Consider the following 17005-nt stretch of genomic DNA (forward strand, 5'->3'; position numbering starts at 1 on the left):
CCTAGGTCTTCAGAGCACAGCCAGGTGCCCACTGTCCACCTGCACCAGGCTGGTGCCTTTAATCCACCACATTATGCTGCTCTTGAACAGGCAGGTGCCCTGATTAGGAGCATCTTGCACTCCACCTCCTCCCTCTTTGCTGTCCTGGGTGCTGTGCACTCTCAAAGTCCCTTCAAGGCAATATAGTTCCCCTAGTATATTAAGTCTCTCTGAGGACTGCTACCCCCTGTGCCCATACTGCCCTACTTTGATCAGTCCATGAGGTGCCCTGATTTGGAGCTAATCGTGCCCTTCCTCCTCCCTCTTAACTGGCCCAGCTGCTGCAAGAGTTCCTTTAAACAGCTGCTGTGAGCCTGTTTTTTGAGTACATTCCTCTTTTTTGTGCCTGCCATTCTAAACAAGCACCTGGCTTTTCACACAGCTCAACTCTCTGACCAGTCCAGAGACAATCTGGGTCAGGGTCCATCACAGCCTGACTCTTCTCCCTTTTCTAGGTGTCACCTGGCTCCCCAATTTCTCTGGTAATGTCCTACCTGGCAATCACAGTCCCAGAGGGGCAACACCACCTCTGTGTGTCTACCACTTCATCTTTATTCCCTCCAGTGGCTTCAAGCATACAGGTTTCTCTGGTGTGGGGCTGCCTTCCCTGCTCTGGTAGGGGAGGGAACTGTGGAGTTATAATTGCTGATCTGGCTCTCCTCCAAAGCTCCTGCAGCAGCCATCAACCCTGGCACCAGGCACCAGGCCTGGCACCGTAGCAGCCTTGGTCCCTGCACAGGTCCCAGGGACCTTATCATCCTATTGTAATTTCCTTACCATCTGTATTTCAATGTCCTCTATGATTTTGGCTTCTTACTTCATATAAGCTGGAATTCTGTTGGCTGTTCACTCTGCTCTTCAGAAGAATGGCTAGGTGTCCCAGTTGGGTACACAAGCAAGTGGGTTCAGCTCCGACCTACCTCACTGCCATCTTCTGGGCCTAAAAATTTTCTATTATTTTCACCAATTGACATTAAGTAAAGTATTTATGCAAGACTGATACATAAAGAGGAAAGTAAATATCACCTCAGTTACTATAATCTCTGTTAATATTAAAAAATACTTTCATATTTCTTTTTAATATAAATTCATAATAGGTTTATTTTATGTAAATAAGTACTTATGCTTTTGTAACCTGCTTTTATCACCCCAAAATAAGCTATCACAATATTATAGATGCCATTATAAATTTTAATGTTTATATATGTAGTATAAATTTATTTAAACATTTGAAATTCAGAGAGTATGTTTCTATAGTTTAATCTTAAAATCCTAGATGTGATAATACTGGGTCAAAGGAAATACATACAGTCACATGTTGCTTAATACAATATACTTTCTCAGAAATACATTGGTGATTTCGTTGTGTGAACATTACAAGATGTATTTACATAAACCTAGATAGTATAGTCTACTATATACCTAGGCTATATGGTATAACCTGCTACTTCTAGGCTATGACATATTACTGTATTGAATACTTCAGGCAAGTGTAACACAATAGTAAGTATTTGTGTATCTAACATATCTAAACAAAAATAGGTACAGTAATAATGTGGTATAAAATATTTAAAAATGATATACCTGTACAGGGCACTGACCAAGAATGGAGATTTCAGGTCTGGAAGTTGCTCTGGGTGAGTCACTGAGTGAGTGGTGAGTGGATGTGAAGGCCTAGGACATACTATACACTCTGATAGACTTTGTAAACACTGTAATCTTAGGCTGCACTAAATTTATAAAGTATTTCTTCAATAATAAAGTTTAATAAATTAAGCTTTGCTTACTATAACATTTTTACTTTTCATAAACTAAAAAATTTTTAAACTTTTTGACTCTTGTATTAATTTTAGCTTAAACACAAACATTGTACAGCTGCACAAAATATTTTTTGTTTATATCCTTATTCTACAAGTTTTTTCTATTTTTTAATTTTTTTATTCTATTATTATTAATTTTTACATTTTAAATTACTCTGTTTAAAACTAATAAACACAAAGTAGCCTAGGCCTACATAGGCTTGGGTAGGCCTAGACATTCCCCTCTTACATGAATATCTGTTGGTGTTGGGGTCCATATTTTCATACTTTTTAAGGAATTCTTTGAGGCCCGGAAAAGCGTCTGCTAAACCCTTCACTGAATTCTCTTGAGGGTTCTTTTTTTCTTTTGCAGTTTCCTTTTCTTTTGCCTCTCCTTCAGCTGTATTTTCCTATTCCAGTTCCAGCAACTCCTCAACAATCAATTCCTTAGGAACCTGCTCTAGGAGTTCCTCGATGTCATCCTCATCTACATATAGCTTAAAATTTGTCACATTAACCAAAATCTTGTTGATTTTGGAGTCTTTGTACTACAACCTTATGATGGCTATGACATTACTGGGTGATAGGGATTTTTCAGCTCTGTCAGTAATTTCATGGGATCTTCATTGTAAATGGAGTCTGTTGATTGAAAACTCATGTGGCACATGACTATGTTTAAAATTTTAAATATGTATTTCCATATTGTATTGCATATAGTTTTAAAGTGATGATTTTTTTGTTAGAGAACTCTTTTTCTTTTAGAAAAATGATTTTTGGAAAATTGTGTTAATTTGTTTCAGATATCTAAAAATACTATGCATTTATGTTTTTCACCATTTTAGCTTTTGCCAGTGATGACAGAGCAGCTACAGTGGATGCCATTTGTGAATTCCAAACTTCATGAGCCATTTTTAAAATTTATATATTGGTCTCTACGGCAACTAGAAGCTGGAACACTGGTAATTTATTAATAGGAGTCTCTTCAACTACTACTTTTTGGTATTATTTCTTGTGATTTTGTTTTTTCACTTTTGTGTGTGTGTGTGTGTGTGTGTGTGTGTGTGTGTGTTATATTTATGTATCAGGACTTCTTGCTTCCCTTGCTTCTTTTACTATTTTTTCTTCTTTCTCCTTTTGCATATCTTATTTCTCAATGCCATAGATGTGATTCAATATGAAATGTTGTGTTTTCAGTTTCAGAATTGTATAAGTAAGGAGTTGGTAAAACCAACTGTCATACCCCCATTATTTAATTCAAAATTTTTTATATTTTTCAGAAGGTAATGAAAGTTAATGATTTCTTGTGCTTATGCCAGTAAATACACACTAGCTAAATGGGATGATGAATGTTGGGATAACCTAATCAAAGAAAAATTGTCCAGCATCTTATAAAATGAATAGTATGTTATCTACTCATTTAAGGGTCATTTAGTTCAAATAATGAACTAAATGATTATATATAATCATTTGTATGCATACATATATAATCATTTGTATGAATTATTCATTCCCCCCCTAGTTACTATTGATAAATGCATTTACAACTTTCATTTGGTTAAAAAAGAGATTGAATTTGTGCTCAGGCAGTTTAGTCTTGGTCCTATGGAATTGAAGAAGCACATGGCTGACCACTCATTGCAGTCCTGGTGTTTAAGTAGCACAAACCATCAGTATTGAGTAGTGTGATGTTTAAATCATGTGATTATTAAGGTTAAGGAAAAATATCTTTTCTGAGGTGATATGCTAAATATTGTGCCTCCATGCTGTGCATGAGTAAATACATGAGTATTTATGCCAATGTGTGCACACACATGGCCACCCAACAGAATATCATTTTTAATTTATTGGTTTTAACTGTGTCTTACCAAACAAAGTTATATAAATGATCAGATCCATTAATGCTACTGTCTTCTTTCTACAATGTTTTCAATTGTTATTTGAACAAGTTTATGAAAATGCATAGCTGAATGCCTGCTTTCAGCAGCAAGAAGATTCGACTTAGTGAAACTTTCTCTTCCTTACAAATCTTTTTTTCATTTTCCTTCAGATAATTTTCAGTTTACTTTTTTTTTATTATATTTGGAGATAGGGTTTTTTTTAGATTTTTAATTTAATTTAATTTATTTTTAGAGAGGGAAGGGAGGGAGAAAGAGAGAGAGAGAGAGAAACATCAATGTGGGGTTGCTGGGGGTCATGGCCTGCAACCCAGGCATGTACCCTGACTGGGAATCCAACCTGCGACACTTTGGTTTGCAGCCTGTGCTCAATCCACTGAGCTATGCCAGCCAGGGCTTCAGTTTACTTTTATTGTCACACTTGTTACATGTTCAACATCCCACTCTATGTGCTATTATAGAGAGTACTGTGAGCCTACATCTACTTTTCTAGTGAAAAGTGGTGTTCTTACCACTCTTACATTTATTTATTCAACATTTATTGATGAGTTTTTAATATTTAATTTTAACAATTGTCTAATTGCATTTACTTTTTAAAAATTTATCTTTATTTGAGATAATTGTAGAATCCACTTGTAGTTATAAGAAATAATAGATCACTTGTAACCTTTACCTCATTTCCCACAATGGTAGAACTAGTACAATATCACAACCATGATATTACCATTGATGCAGTCAAGTTAATACAACAGTTCCATCTCCATAAAGATTCTTCATTTAAAAAAGATATATATACACTTAATTTGTTAGAGCAGGTTTAGGGTTGCAGCAGAATTAAGCTCAGATATTTCTCATATATGCCCTGTCCCCAATACATACACAGCTTTGACCACTAAAAACATCCTGCACCAAAGTGGGACATTTGTTACAATCTATGAATCTACCTTGACACATCATTATTGCCCAAACTCCATAGTTTACATTAAGGTTCACTCTTGGTGTTTTGTACTCTACAGTTTTTGACAAATATGTAATGGCATGCAAGCACCACTTTTCTGTTATACAGAATAATTTGATACTAAAAATAATTTGCTCTAAAAATTCTCTGTGCTCTGCCTATTCCCTATTCTTGCCTCCCTCACCTCTAACTCTTGGACCCCACTAATCCTTTGACTGTCTTCATAGCTTTTCCTTTTACAGAATGTCATATAGTTGGAATCAAACACATACAGCCTTTTCAAATTGGCTTCTTTTATTTAACAATATGCATTTAGGATTCCTTCATGTCTTTTTATGGCTTGATAGCTCATTTCTTTTCAGATCAGAATATTTCATTTCTCTATGTACCACAGTTTATCCATTCACTAAAGGCCATCTTGATTACTTCCAAGTTTTGGCAAGTGTGAATAAAGATGCTATAAACAACTATGTTCAGGTTTTTGTATGGATATATTTTCAATTCCTCTAGGTAAACACCAAGGACACAATTGTTGGGTAGTACATTAACAGTATTAGTTTGTTTTTTTTTAAGATTTTATTTATTTATTTTTAGGGAGGGAAGGGAGGGAGATAGAGAGAGAGAGAGAGAGAGAGAGAGAGAGAGAGAGAGAGAGAGAGAGAAACATCAATGAGCAGTTGCTAGGGGTTATGGCCTGCAACCCAGAAATGTACCCTGGCTGGGAATCGAACCTGGGACACTTTGGTTCCCAGCCCGCGCTCAATCCACTGAGCTACGCCAGCCAGGGCTAGTATTAGTTTTTTTTTAAGAAATTGCAAACTGCCTTGTAAAGTGGCTATACCATTTTGCGTTTCTAGCAGGAATGACAGAGATTCTCTTGCTTCACATCCTCATCTATCTTTGGTGTTGTCATATTTTGGGGTTTTAGCCATTCTATTGACATGTAGTGGTATCTCCTTGTCATTTAAATATACAATATTCTTTTTAAACTTATTTTTAAGAATATTTTATTGATTATATTATTGCAGTTGTCCAAAATTTTTTCTTCCCTTTATCCCCCACTACTCTGCCTTCCTCCCACAAGCATCAGCCCCCCACCCTTAGTTCACGCCCATGGGTCATACATATAGGTTCTTTGGCTTCTCTGTTTCCCATACTATTCTTAACCTCCCCATGTCTATTTTGTATCTACCATTTATGCTTCTTATTCCCTGTACCTGTTCCCCCATTCTCCCCGTCTCCCTCATGGCTGATAACCTTCCATGTGACCTCCATTTCTGTGATTCTGCTCCTGTTGTAGTTGTTTGCTTAGTTTGTTTTTCTTTTAGTTTCCTCTTGGGTTTAGTTGTTGATAGTTGTGAGTTTGTTGTAATTTTACAGTTCATATTTTTGATCCTCTTCTTTTTCTTAGATAAGTCCCTTTAAGATTTCATATAATAAGGGCTTGGTGATGATGAACTCCTTTAACTTGATGTTATCTGGGAAGCATTTTATCTGCTCTTCCATTCTAAATGATAGCTTTGGTAGATAGAGTAATCTTGGATGTAGGTCCTTGCCTTGCATGACTTTGAATACTTTTTTCCAGCCCCTTCTTGCCTGCAAAGTTTCTTTTGAGAAACCAGCTGATAGTCATATGGGAACTCCTTTGTAGGTAACTCTTTCCTTTGCTCTTGCGGCTTTTAAGATTCTCTCCTTAGCTTTAATCTTGGGTAATGTAATTATGATGTGCCTTGGTGTGTGCTTCCTTGGGTCCAACTTTTTTGGGACTCCCTGAGCTTCCTGGACTTTCTGGGAGTCTATTTCCTTTGCCAGATTGGAAGGTTCTCCTTTATTATTTGTTCAAATAAGTTTTCAATTTCTTGCTCTTGTTCTTCTCCTTCTGGCACCCCTATGATTCAGATGTTGGAATGTTTAAAGTTGTCCCAGCAGTTCCTACTCCTCTCCTCATTCTTTTAAATTCTTGTTTTTTCATTCTGTTCTGGTTGAATGTTTATTTCTTCCTTTTGGCCCACATTGATTTGAGTCCCAGTTTCCTTCCCTTCACTGTTGGTTCCCTCAACATTTTGTTTTATTTCATTTTGCATAGCCTTCACTTCTTCCTCTCTTTTGCGACCATACTCACCCATTTCTGTGATGAGCATCCTCATTACTAGTGGTTTGAACTCTGCATCTCATAGGTTGGCTCTCTCTTCATCACCTAGTTGTATTTTTGGAGCTTTGATCTATGCTTTCATTTGGGCCATTTTTTTTTGTCTTGGTATGCCTGTTATACTCTAAAGGGGCAGATCCTTAGGTGTTTGCCAGGGTAGGGCAACCCACATCCCTATGTGGTGGAGCTGTGTGTGGGGGAGGGATCTGAAAAGGAACAATGACACTTACTCAGCTCTTGGCCAGCTTTCAGTCACTTCCCCAACTACCCACAAGCAAATTGGGCCCTTCTGGTCCTGATTTCCAGGTGGGAGGGTTTGTGTATGTTCTAGGACCTGGTAGATCTCTCCGACGAACTCTCCTGTAAGGCTGGGAGTTTCTCCCACATCCACAATTCCCACAGGTTTTTACAGCCAGAGTTATTGAGGCTTTTCCTCTCTCACTGGAACCCTGGGTTGTGTAGGCTATCCCTTTACCCAGTTGTTCCTCCCAGTTTATCTGCATGCGAATGTGGGACCCCCCGCCAATCCACTAGGTGCCACCTTGCCATACATCCTCTCCTCTCTGGCTGCCCGTCTCCACCCCTCCTACCACTCTGAATGAATGTTTCTTCTTTAACTCCTTGGTTGTCGGACTTCCATACAGTTTGATTTTCTGTCAGTTCTGGTTGTTTTTTGTTTTTAAATTTGTTGTTGTCTTACTTTTGCTTGTGGGAGGAGGCAAAGTATATCTATTTACACCTCCATCTTGGCCAGAAGTCCCACCTCTATGTTCATAGCAGCGCTATTTACAATAGCCAAGTGCTAGAAACAGCCTAAATGTCCATCAGTAAATGGATCAAAAAACTGTGGTACATTTATGCAATGGAATACTATGCAACAAGAAGAATGAAGGAACTCCTATCATTTGTGATAGCATGGATGGAACTGGAGAATATTATGCTAAATGAAATAAGCCAGGTGGTGAAAGACAAATACCGTATGATCCCCCTTATAAGTAGAACCTAATCTATAAAACAGACATGTGAGCAAAATAGAAACAGACATAGAAATAAAGAAACAAACTGATAGTTTCCAGAGGGGGTGGGGAGCGGGGCAATGGGAGAAAGAAGGAAAGAGTTAAGGAACATGTATAAAGGACAAATGGACAAAGACAAGGGGTGGATAGGAGGATTGAATGTGGTAGATGGGGGAGAGTAGGGCGGGGGAGAGTAATGCTGGAAAAAATATGAGGACAACTGTAACTGAACAACAATTAATTTTTTTAAAAAAGCCTCTTTTGGAGACCCTAACCCTAGCTACTGCCCAGCTTTCCACACACTCCAACTCTAGCAAGTCCAGAGTCTATCTCAGTCACAACCATTTGCAGCCCACCTCTTCTCCCAGCTCTGGGTTCCATCAGGATCCCCCACACTCTCTGAAACTTTTCTGGCCTGAGACCACCTCCCCTGCCCCTCCTCCCCCCAGTTTGTGCACTGCCAGCAGTGTGTGTGTGCCTTTGTGCCTTCTCCCCTTCACCCCTTCCCTCTTCCCCTGACCCTTCCGACCATCCCCCCCCCCCCCCCGAAACTTTGTTCATTGAAGTCTCTACTGGGGTGGGTTTGAGATTTGCCTGCCCTGGGAGGGGAGGGAGCTGCTAGGCTGCAATCACTGACCCAGCTCTCCAATATTTCTCCTGGGGCAGCCTTGCTTTCTGGCACCATGCCAGGGGACTTTCCCCATCTGCCTGTAAAACCTCCTTACCACCTGTTTTGAAATGTCCTCTGCACACTGGCTTCCAAACTTTATATTAGCTAACATTCTGTTGGTTCACTTTGTCTTTCAAAAGATCACCAAGTGTCCCCGTTGGGAGCACGAGCAAGTGGGTACAGCTCCCATTTACTTCACCACCATCTTCTCTCCTGTACATGCTTTTAAAATCAAGTTTAGTTCATCTTTATTCCTATTATTCTGAGTTTTTATTATGAATGGCTATTGATTTTTTCGTTTACTTTTCTTTGCACTTACTGACACAGTTATGTGATTTTTTTTTCTTTAACCTGATAATGTGATACACTACATTTATTGACTTGAAATATTGAAACCTCCATGCATTCCTAAAGTAAACCTCTCTTGGCTGTGTTGTATAGTTCTTTTTAAATTTGCTGAATTCTGTTTTGTAATGTTTTGTTAAGGAGTTTTGTGTCTATTCATTATAGATATTGGTCTGTAGTTTTCTCTAGGTAATTTGCATAGGTGATTTGTAGTAGTTCCTGCTTTTCAAAGAATTGAACTATTTTGTCTAAGATGTCAAATACATATATTTGTAGAGTTATTATCCTTTTGATGTCTTCAATGTTTGTGGTGATACCCCTGTTTCATTTCCAGTATTGATGATTTGTGTCAATTTTCCTGATCTCTTTTTCTTTCTTTCCAGAAGTTTGTCTGTTTGTGTTGATTTCTTTTTCAAAGGATCATCTGTTTCATTATTTTTCCATTTTCAATTTTATCTCTTAAATTTATTATTTCCTTCCTTCTGCTTGCTTTGTATTTACTTTCATCTCGTTTTTCGCGGGGGGGGGGGGGGAGGAATTTAAGCCATTTCATTTTATTTTCTCCCTTTATTTATTTACAATTTTTAAAATGTTTTTCAAATACAGTTTTCTGCCTCCCCCCCCGACCCCTTCCTACCACCCCAGACCTCCCTACCTCCCTCCCCCATTTCCATTCCCCACCCTTGTTGTTGTCCATATGTCCTTTATAATTGTTCCTGTAAACCCTTCACCCTTTTCCTCTTTATCCCCTCCCCTCTCCCTTTGGATCACAGTCAGCCTGTTCTCAATGTGAGTGTTCTTGGCTATACTTTGCTTGCTTATTCGTTTTGTTGATTAGGTTCCTGTTAATGGTGAGATCATATGGTATTTGTCTTTTATTGCCTGGCTTATTTCACTTGGCATAATGCTCCCCAGTTCCATCCATGCTGTTGCAAAGGCTAGGAGCTCCTTTCTTTCTGCTGCATAGAATTCCATTGTGTAAATGTACCATAGTTTTTCGATCCATTTATTTACTGATGGGTACTTGGGTTGCTTCTAGCACTTGGCTATTGTAAATTGTGCTGCTATGAACATTGGGGTGCATAAGTTCTTTTGGATTGGTGTTTCAGGGTCCTTAGGATATAATCCCAGCAGTGGAATTGCCAGGTCAAAATGCAATTCCATTTTTAGTTTTCTGAGGAAATTCCATACGGTTTTCCATAGTGATTGCACAAGTCTGCAATCCCACCAACAGTGCACTAGGGTTTCATTTTCTCCACACCCTCTCAAACACTTGTTCATTGCTTTGTTTATGATGGCCATTCTGACTGGTGTGAAGTGGTATCTCATTGTGGTTTTAACTTGCATCTCTGATAGCTAGCGATACTGAGCATCCTTTCATATGTCTCTGGGTCCTCTGTATGTCCTCCTTGGAGAAGTGTCTGTTCAAGTCCTTTGCCCATTTTTTAATTAGGTTTCTTAGCTTCCTAGAGTGGATTTGTGTGTGTTCTTTACATATTTTGGAGATCATACACTTGTCTGAGGGATGAATGACAAATATGTTTCCCCATATAGTTGGTTCTCTTTTCATTTTAATGCTGTTTCCTTTAGCTGTGCAGAAGCTTTTTATTTTGATGAGATCCCATTTGTTTATTCTTTCCTTTATGTCCCTTGCTCTAGGTGACATATCAGTGAAAATGTTGCTCCGTCAAATATATCAGATTTTCCTGCCTATGTTCTCCTCTAGGACCTTAATGGTGACAAGACTTATATTTAAATATTTTATCAACCTTGAATTTATTTGTGTATATGGTGTAAGTTGGTGGTCGAGTCTTATTTTTAGCGTGTAGCTGTCCAGTTCTCCCAACACCATTTGTTGAAGAAGCTATCTTTGCTCCATTTTATGTTACTGGCCCCTTTGTCAAATATTAATTGACTGTAGAGACTTGGGTTTATTTTTGGGCTCTCTATTCTGTTCCATTGGTCCCTGTGTCTGTTCTTATGCCAGTACCAGGCTGTTTTGATTTCGGTGGCCTTGTAATACATTTTGATATCACACATTGTGATTCCTCCTACTTTGCTCTTCTTTCTCAAAATTGCTGCAGGCATTTGGGGTCATTTATGGTTCCATATAACTTTTTGAAGTGTTTGTTCTATAACTGTGAAGTATGTCATTGGTGCTTTAATAGGGATTGCATTGAATCTATAAATTGCTTTGGGCAGTATGAACATTTTGATGATGTTAATTCTTCTGTTTCATGAATATGGTATATGTTTCAATATGTTTGTGTCTTCCTGAATTTCTTTCTTCAGTGTTGTGTAGTTTTCTGCATAGAGGTCTTTTACCTCCTTAGTTAGGTTTATTCTGAGGTATTTTATTTTTCTTTTTGCTATATCAAATTGGATTTTTTCCTGGTTTCTGTTTCTGATATTTCATTGTTGGTATACAAAAATGCCTCTGATTTCTGGATATTGACTTTGTATCCCACTGTTTTACCAAATTCATTTAGTACATTGAGTAGATTTTTTGTGGAGTGTATAGGATTTTCTATATACACTATCATGTCATCTACAATGACAGTTTTGTTTCCTCCTTTCCAATTTGGATGCCTTTTATTTCTTTTTCTTGTCTGATTGCTTTGGCTAGGACTTCTGACACTATGTTGAATAGAAGAGGTGAAGGTGGACAACCTTGATTTGTTCTTGATCTTAGTGAGACAGTTTTTCGTTTTTGTCCATTGAGTATGATGTTGGCAGCAGGTATCTCCTGTATGGCCTTTATTATGTTGAGGAATGCTCCCTCTGTTCCCACTTTTCTGAGTGTTTTTATGATAAATTGGTGCTGTACCTTATCAAATCCTTTTCCCACATCTATTGATATGTTCATGTCATTTTTGTCTTTGTTTTTGTTCATGTGATTTATTACATTTATTGATTAGTCAATGTTGTACCATCCTTGCATCCCTGGGATGAATCCCACCTGGTCATGGTGTATGATCATTTTAATGTATTGCTGGATGTGATCTGCCAATATTTTGTTGAGGAATTTAACATATATGTTCATCAGTGATATTGGCCTAAAGTTTTCTTTCTTTGTTGTGTCTTTATCTGGTTTTGGAATTAGGATGATGCTGGTCTCATAAAAAGAGTTTGGGAGTCTTTGATGTTCTTGAATTTTTTGGAATAGTCTATGAAGGATAGGGGTTACCTCTTCCTTAAATGCTTTGTAGAACTCTTTTGTGAAACCGTCTGGTTCAGGAGTTTTTGTGTTGGGAGTTTTTTCACTACTTCTTCCATTTCATCAGCTGTTATTGGTCTTTTCAGGCTTTCTGCTTCTTCATTCAATTTTGGAAGATTATATTTTTCGAAAAATTTGTTCATTTCACCTACATTTTCAAATTTCTTGGCATATAGTTCTTTTTTCTTTTTTGAAAATATAGTTTATTAAAGCAACAAACAAGAAGTGTTGGAGAGGTTGTGGAGAAAAGGGTACCCTAGTGCACTGTTAGTGGGAATGCAGACTGGTACAACCACTATGGAAAACAGTATGCAACTTCCTCAGAAAACTAAAAATGGATCTGCCTTTTGACCCAGCAATTCCACTGCTGGGACTATATCCTAAGAACACTAAAACACCAATACAAAAGAACCTTTGCACCCCGATGTTCATAGCAGCACAATTTACAATAGCTAGGTGCTGGAAGCAACCTAGATGCCCATCAGTAAATGAATGGATCAAAAAACTATGGTACATTTGCACAATGGAATTCTATGCAGCAGAAAGAAATGAGGAGCTCCTACCCTTTGCAACAGCTTGGATGGAGCTGGAAAGCATTATGCTAAGCGAAATAAGCCAGGCAGTGAAAGACAAATACCATATGATCTCACCTTTAACAGGAACCTAAACAACAAAACAAAGAAACAAGCAAAACATAACCAAAGACACTGGAATAGAGGACAGGCTGACAGTGACCAGAGGGGAGAGAAGAGGGAATTTCAGGGGAGAATGGGAAGGGTTTACAGGAACAAATTTAAAGGACACATGGACAAAAACTAGGGTGAGGGTGGTAATGGGAGGGAAGTGGGGAGGGTTGGGTGGGTGGGCTGGAATCGGAGTAAAAGGGAGAAAACTGTACTTGAACAATGATTAAAATTTAAAAAATATATAGTTTATTGATTATGCAATTACACTGCTGTACAGTTTTTGTCCCATTTGCCCCCCCTTCACTCTCCTGCACCTTGTACGCCATCTCCCACCTGCATTCTTCCCTTTAGTTCATGTGCATATGTCATACTTACAAGTTCTTTAGCTTCAACATTTCTCATCTATTCTTTCCCTCCCCCTATTTTCTACCTATTCTCTATGCTACTTATTCTCTGTACCTTTTCCCCTTCTCTCCTACTCCCACTCCCCTATTGTCAACCCTCCATGTGAACTCCATTTCTGTGGTTCAGTTCTTTTTCTAATTGTTTGCTTAGTTTCTTTTTGTTTTTGTTTTAGGTGTGGTTGTTACTAATTGAGAGTTTGCTGTCATTTTACTGTACATGCTTTTTATCTTCTCTCTCTTAGATAAATCGATCCCTCTAACATTTCATATAATGAGGGCTTGGTGTTTGATGAACTCCTTTAACTTGACCTTACCTGAGAAGCACTTTATCTCCCCTTCCATTCTAAATGAAAGCTTTGCTGGATAGAACAATCTTGGATGTAGGTCCTTGCCTTTCATGACTTGGAATACTTCTTTCCAGCCCCTTCTTGCCCATAAGGTCTCTTTTTAGAAATCAGCTGTCAGTCTGGTGGGTACTCCTTTGTAGGTAACTGTCTCCTTATCTCTTGCTGCTTCTAGGATCCTCTCCTTCATTTTAATCTTGGGTAATGTAATTATGATGTGCCTTGGTGTGTGCGTCCTTGGGTCCTATTTCTTTGGGACTCTCTGAGCTTCCTGGATTTTGTGGAAGTCTATTTTCTTTGCCAGATTGGAGAAGTTCTCCTTTATTATTTTTTTTGAAAGAACTTTTCCACTTGTTATTCTTCCTCTTCTTCTTCTGGTACCCCTATAATTTGGATATTGGAATGTTTAAAGATGTCCTGGAGGATCCTAAGCCTCTCCTCATTTTTTTGAATTCTTCTTTCTTCATTCTTTTCTGTTTAGTTGTTTCTTTCTTCCTTCTGGTTCACTCCATCAATTCAAGTTCCAATTTCCTTCCCATCACTCTTGGTTCCCTGTACATTTTCCTTTATGTCACTTAGCGTGGCCTTCATTTTTTCATCTAATTTGTGATCAAATTCAACCAATTATGTGAGCATCCTGATCACCAGTGCTTTGAATTGTACATCTGATAGGTTCTCTATATCTTTGTTGCTTAGTTGTATTTTTTCTGGAGCTTCAACATGTTTTTTTGTTTGGGCAATTTTTTTGTGTGTATTGACGTGCCTGTTATGTAGTGAGTGGTGGAGACTTAGGTGTTCACCAGGGCGGGGCAACGCAGTTGCTGGGTTGTGACGCAGTATGTGGGGGAGGGGTCCGAAAGGGAACAATGGTGCTTGCTCTGCGCTCTACTGGATTTCAGTCACTTAGACTGCTTCCCCCAAGCAGACTGGGCCCTTCTGGTTCTGATTCCCCGATGGGTGGGTTTGTATACGTTCTATGACCATATGGGTTTCTGCATCAAACTCTCCTGTGAGGCTGGGAGTTCCTCCTGGTGCCTCATCTGCCAGTGGTGTTTTTAATTGTTGTGTTGAAGCTGTATTTCCTCTTGCTGGAACCCTGGGTTGTGCAGTCTTTCTTGCTCTCCAATTTCACCTAAGTTATCTGTGCTGGAACGTGGGACCTCCTGGTCTGGCAGCCCCCTTCTGTGCTGTGCCCCTCCACATCTGCTGCCTCTCTGGGTCCACCCACAGCTGCATTGCGAGCCCGGGTCCGCTAGCTGCTGGTTTGCCGCGCGCCCTCTCTACCTGGCCATCTGACTCTGCCCCTCCTACCGGTCCGGGTGAATGTTTCTTCTTTAATTCCTTGGTTGTCCGACTTCCATACATTTCATTTTTCTGTCAGTACTGGTTGTTTTTTTTGTTTTTAATATGTTGTTGTCCTTATTTTGGTTGTTCAAGGAGGCACAGTGTGTCTATGTACACCTCCATCTTGGCCAGAAGTCCACTCTTGGCATATGGTTCTTCATAGTATTTTCTTACAGTCTTTTGTATTTCTGTGTTATCAGTTGTAATCTCTCCTCTTTCATTTCTGATTGTGTTTATTTGAGTGTTCTCTCTTTTTTTCTTGATGACTCTGCTTAAAGGCTTGTTGATTTTCTTTATTTCTACAAAGAACCAACTCTTGTATTCATTGTTCCTTATAATTGTGCTTTTAATATCTATGTCATTTAATTCTGCTCTGATCTTGGTTATTTACTTCCTTCTACTTGTTCTGGGCTGTGCTTATTGTTCTTGTAGGCGTAAGGTTAGGTTGTTTATTTGAAATGTTTCTATTTGTTTTTAGGTAGTCCTGTATAGTTAGAATTTCCCTCTCAGGATTGCCTTTGTTGTGTCCCGTAAGTTTTGGGATATTGTTAGTTAATTTGTTTCCAGGAACTTTTTGATTTCCCCCTCGATCTCCTTCTTGACCCATTCATTGTTTAATAGCATGCTATTCAATATCCATGAGTTTGAGTGTTTTTGCGATTTTTCCTTGAGGTTGGTTTCTAGTTTCAGTCCCTTGTGGTTCAAGAAAATGCTTGTTATGATTTCAATTTTGTTGAATTTGTTGAGGCTTGTTTTGTGTCCTAACGTGTGGTCTATCTTTGAAAATGTTCCTTGTGCACTCAAAAAGAATGTGTATTTTGGGATGAAAGGCCCTATATATATCAGTGAAATCCATTTCATCTATGGCATTGTTCAATGCCACAGTATCTTTGTTGATATTTTGTTTGGAAGATCTGTCACTGTTTGACGGTGAGGTATTAAAATCCTCTACTATAATTGTGTTGCTGTCAATATCTTTCTTGAAGTCCTCCAAGATTTTCTTTATGTATTTCAGTGTTCCTGTGTTGGGTGCATATATATTTACAATGTTGTTGTGTTTTTGATGAATTTGTCCCTTGAGTATTATGAAATGACCTTCTGGGTCTCTTTTTATGGCTCTTCTTTTGATGTTTATTTTGTCTGATATGAGTATTGCTACCCTGGCTTTTTTCCCCTGTCCGTTTGCTTGGAATATTTGTTTCCAACCCTTCATACTTTCAGTCTGTGTAGGTCTTTTGTTCTGAGGTGGGTCTCTTGTAGGCAGCATATGTGTGGGTCATGCTTTCTTATCCATTCAGCTATTCTGTATCTTTGGATTGGAGCATTTAATCCATTTATGTTTAAGGTTATTATTAGTAGGTACTTATTCATTGCCATCTTTTCATACCTGTGTGCCTTTCTCTCTCACTTTCTTCCTTACTGAAAGCAGTGCCATAGCATCTCTGGTAGAGCTGGTTTGTGGGAGCTATATTCTTTTAGACTTCTTTTGTCTGGGAAGCTCCTTCTTTTGCCTTCCATTTGAATTGAGGGCCTTGCTGGATAGAGTAATCTTGCTTGCAGTCCTGTGGTTTTCAATATGTGGAATATTTCTTTCCATCTCTTCTGTCTTGGAGTGTTTCCATTGAGAAATCAGCCACTAGTCTTACTGCGGCTCCCTTGTATTGTACTTCCTTTTTTCCCTTGCCGTCTTTAAGATTCTCTCTTTTTCTTGAAATTTTGCCATTTTAATTATGATGTGTATTTAAGTAAGCCTCTCTGGGTTCCTCTTGATTGGGACTCTCTGTGTTTCCTGGATTTGTGTGACTTTTTCTCTTATGAAATTAGGGAAGTTTTCCATTATTACTTTTTCAAATAGGTGTTGTATCCCTTGCTCTTCTTTTCTCCTTCTGATATCCCTATTACACAGATATTGTTACATTTCATGTTGTCTTGCAGTTCCCTTATTACTTGTTGGTTTGTTCTGAGTCTCTTTTCTTTGTCTTGCTCTATCTAGGAGGTTTTTTTTACCTTGTCCTCCAGCTCACTGTTTCAGTCATCTGCTTCATCCAGCCTGCTTGTCATTCCTTCAAATATGTTTTTTATTTCTGAGAGTTTATTGTTCATTTCCTGTTTTTTGTTTATAGTTTCTATTTCCTTTTT

At 38.5% G+C, this 17005-nt stretch overlaps 1 protein-coding gene across 13 annotated transcripts in view; it reads left to right on the forward strand.

The window, feature by feature from the left end:
* CCDC138 (coiled-coil domain containing 138) overlaps window positions 1-17005 on the forward strand; it is a 142497-nt gene that overhangs the window by 71471 nt on the left and 54021 nt on the right. For all 13 annotated transcript variants that reach the window (XM_045835217.1, XM_045835230.1, XM_045835225.1 and 10 more), the window contains one exon: window positions 2681-2797. In XM_045835217.1, the coding sequence (XP_045691173.1) occupies window positions 2681-2797 (117 nt within the window). The remainder of the gene's footprint in view (window positions 1-2680; window positions 2798-17005) is intronic.

Source organism: Phyllostomus hastatus, unplaced genomic scaffold, assembly GCF_019186645.2.
Source record: "Phyllostomus hastatus isolate PE091 unplaced genomic scaffold, TTU_PhHast_1.1 phas_contig_2, whole genome shotgun sequence".
NCBI lineage: Eukaryota > Metazoa > Chordata > Mammalia > Chiroptera > Phyllostomidae > Phyllostomus > Phyllostomus hastatus.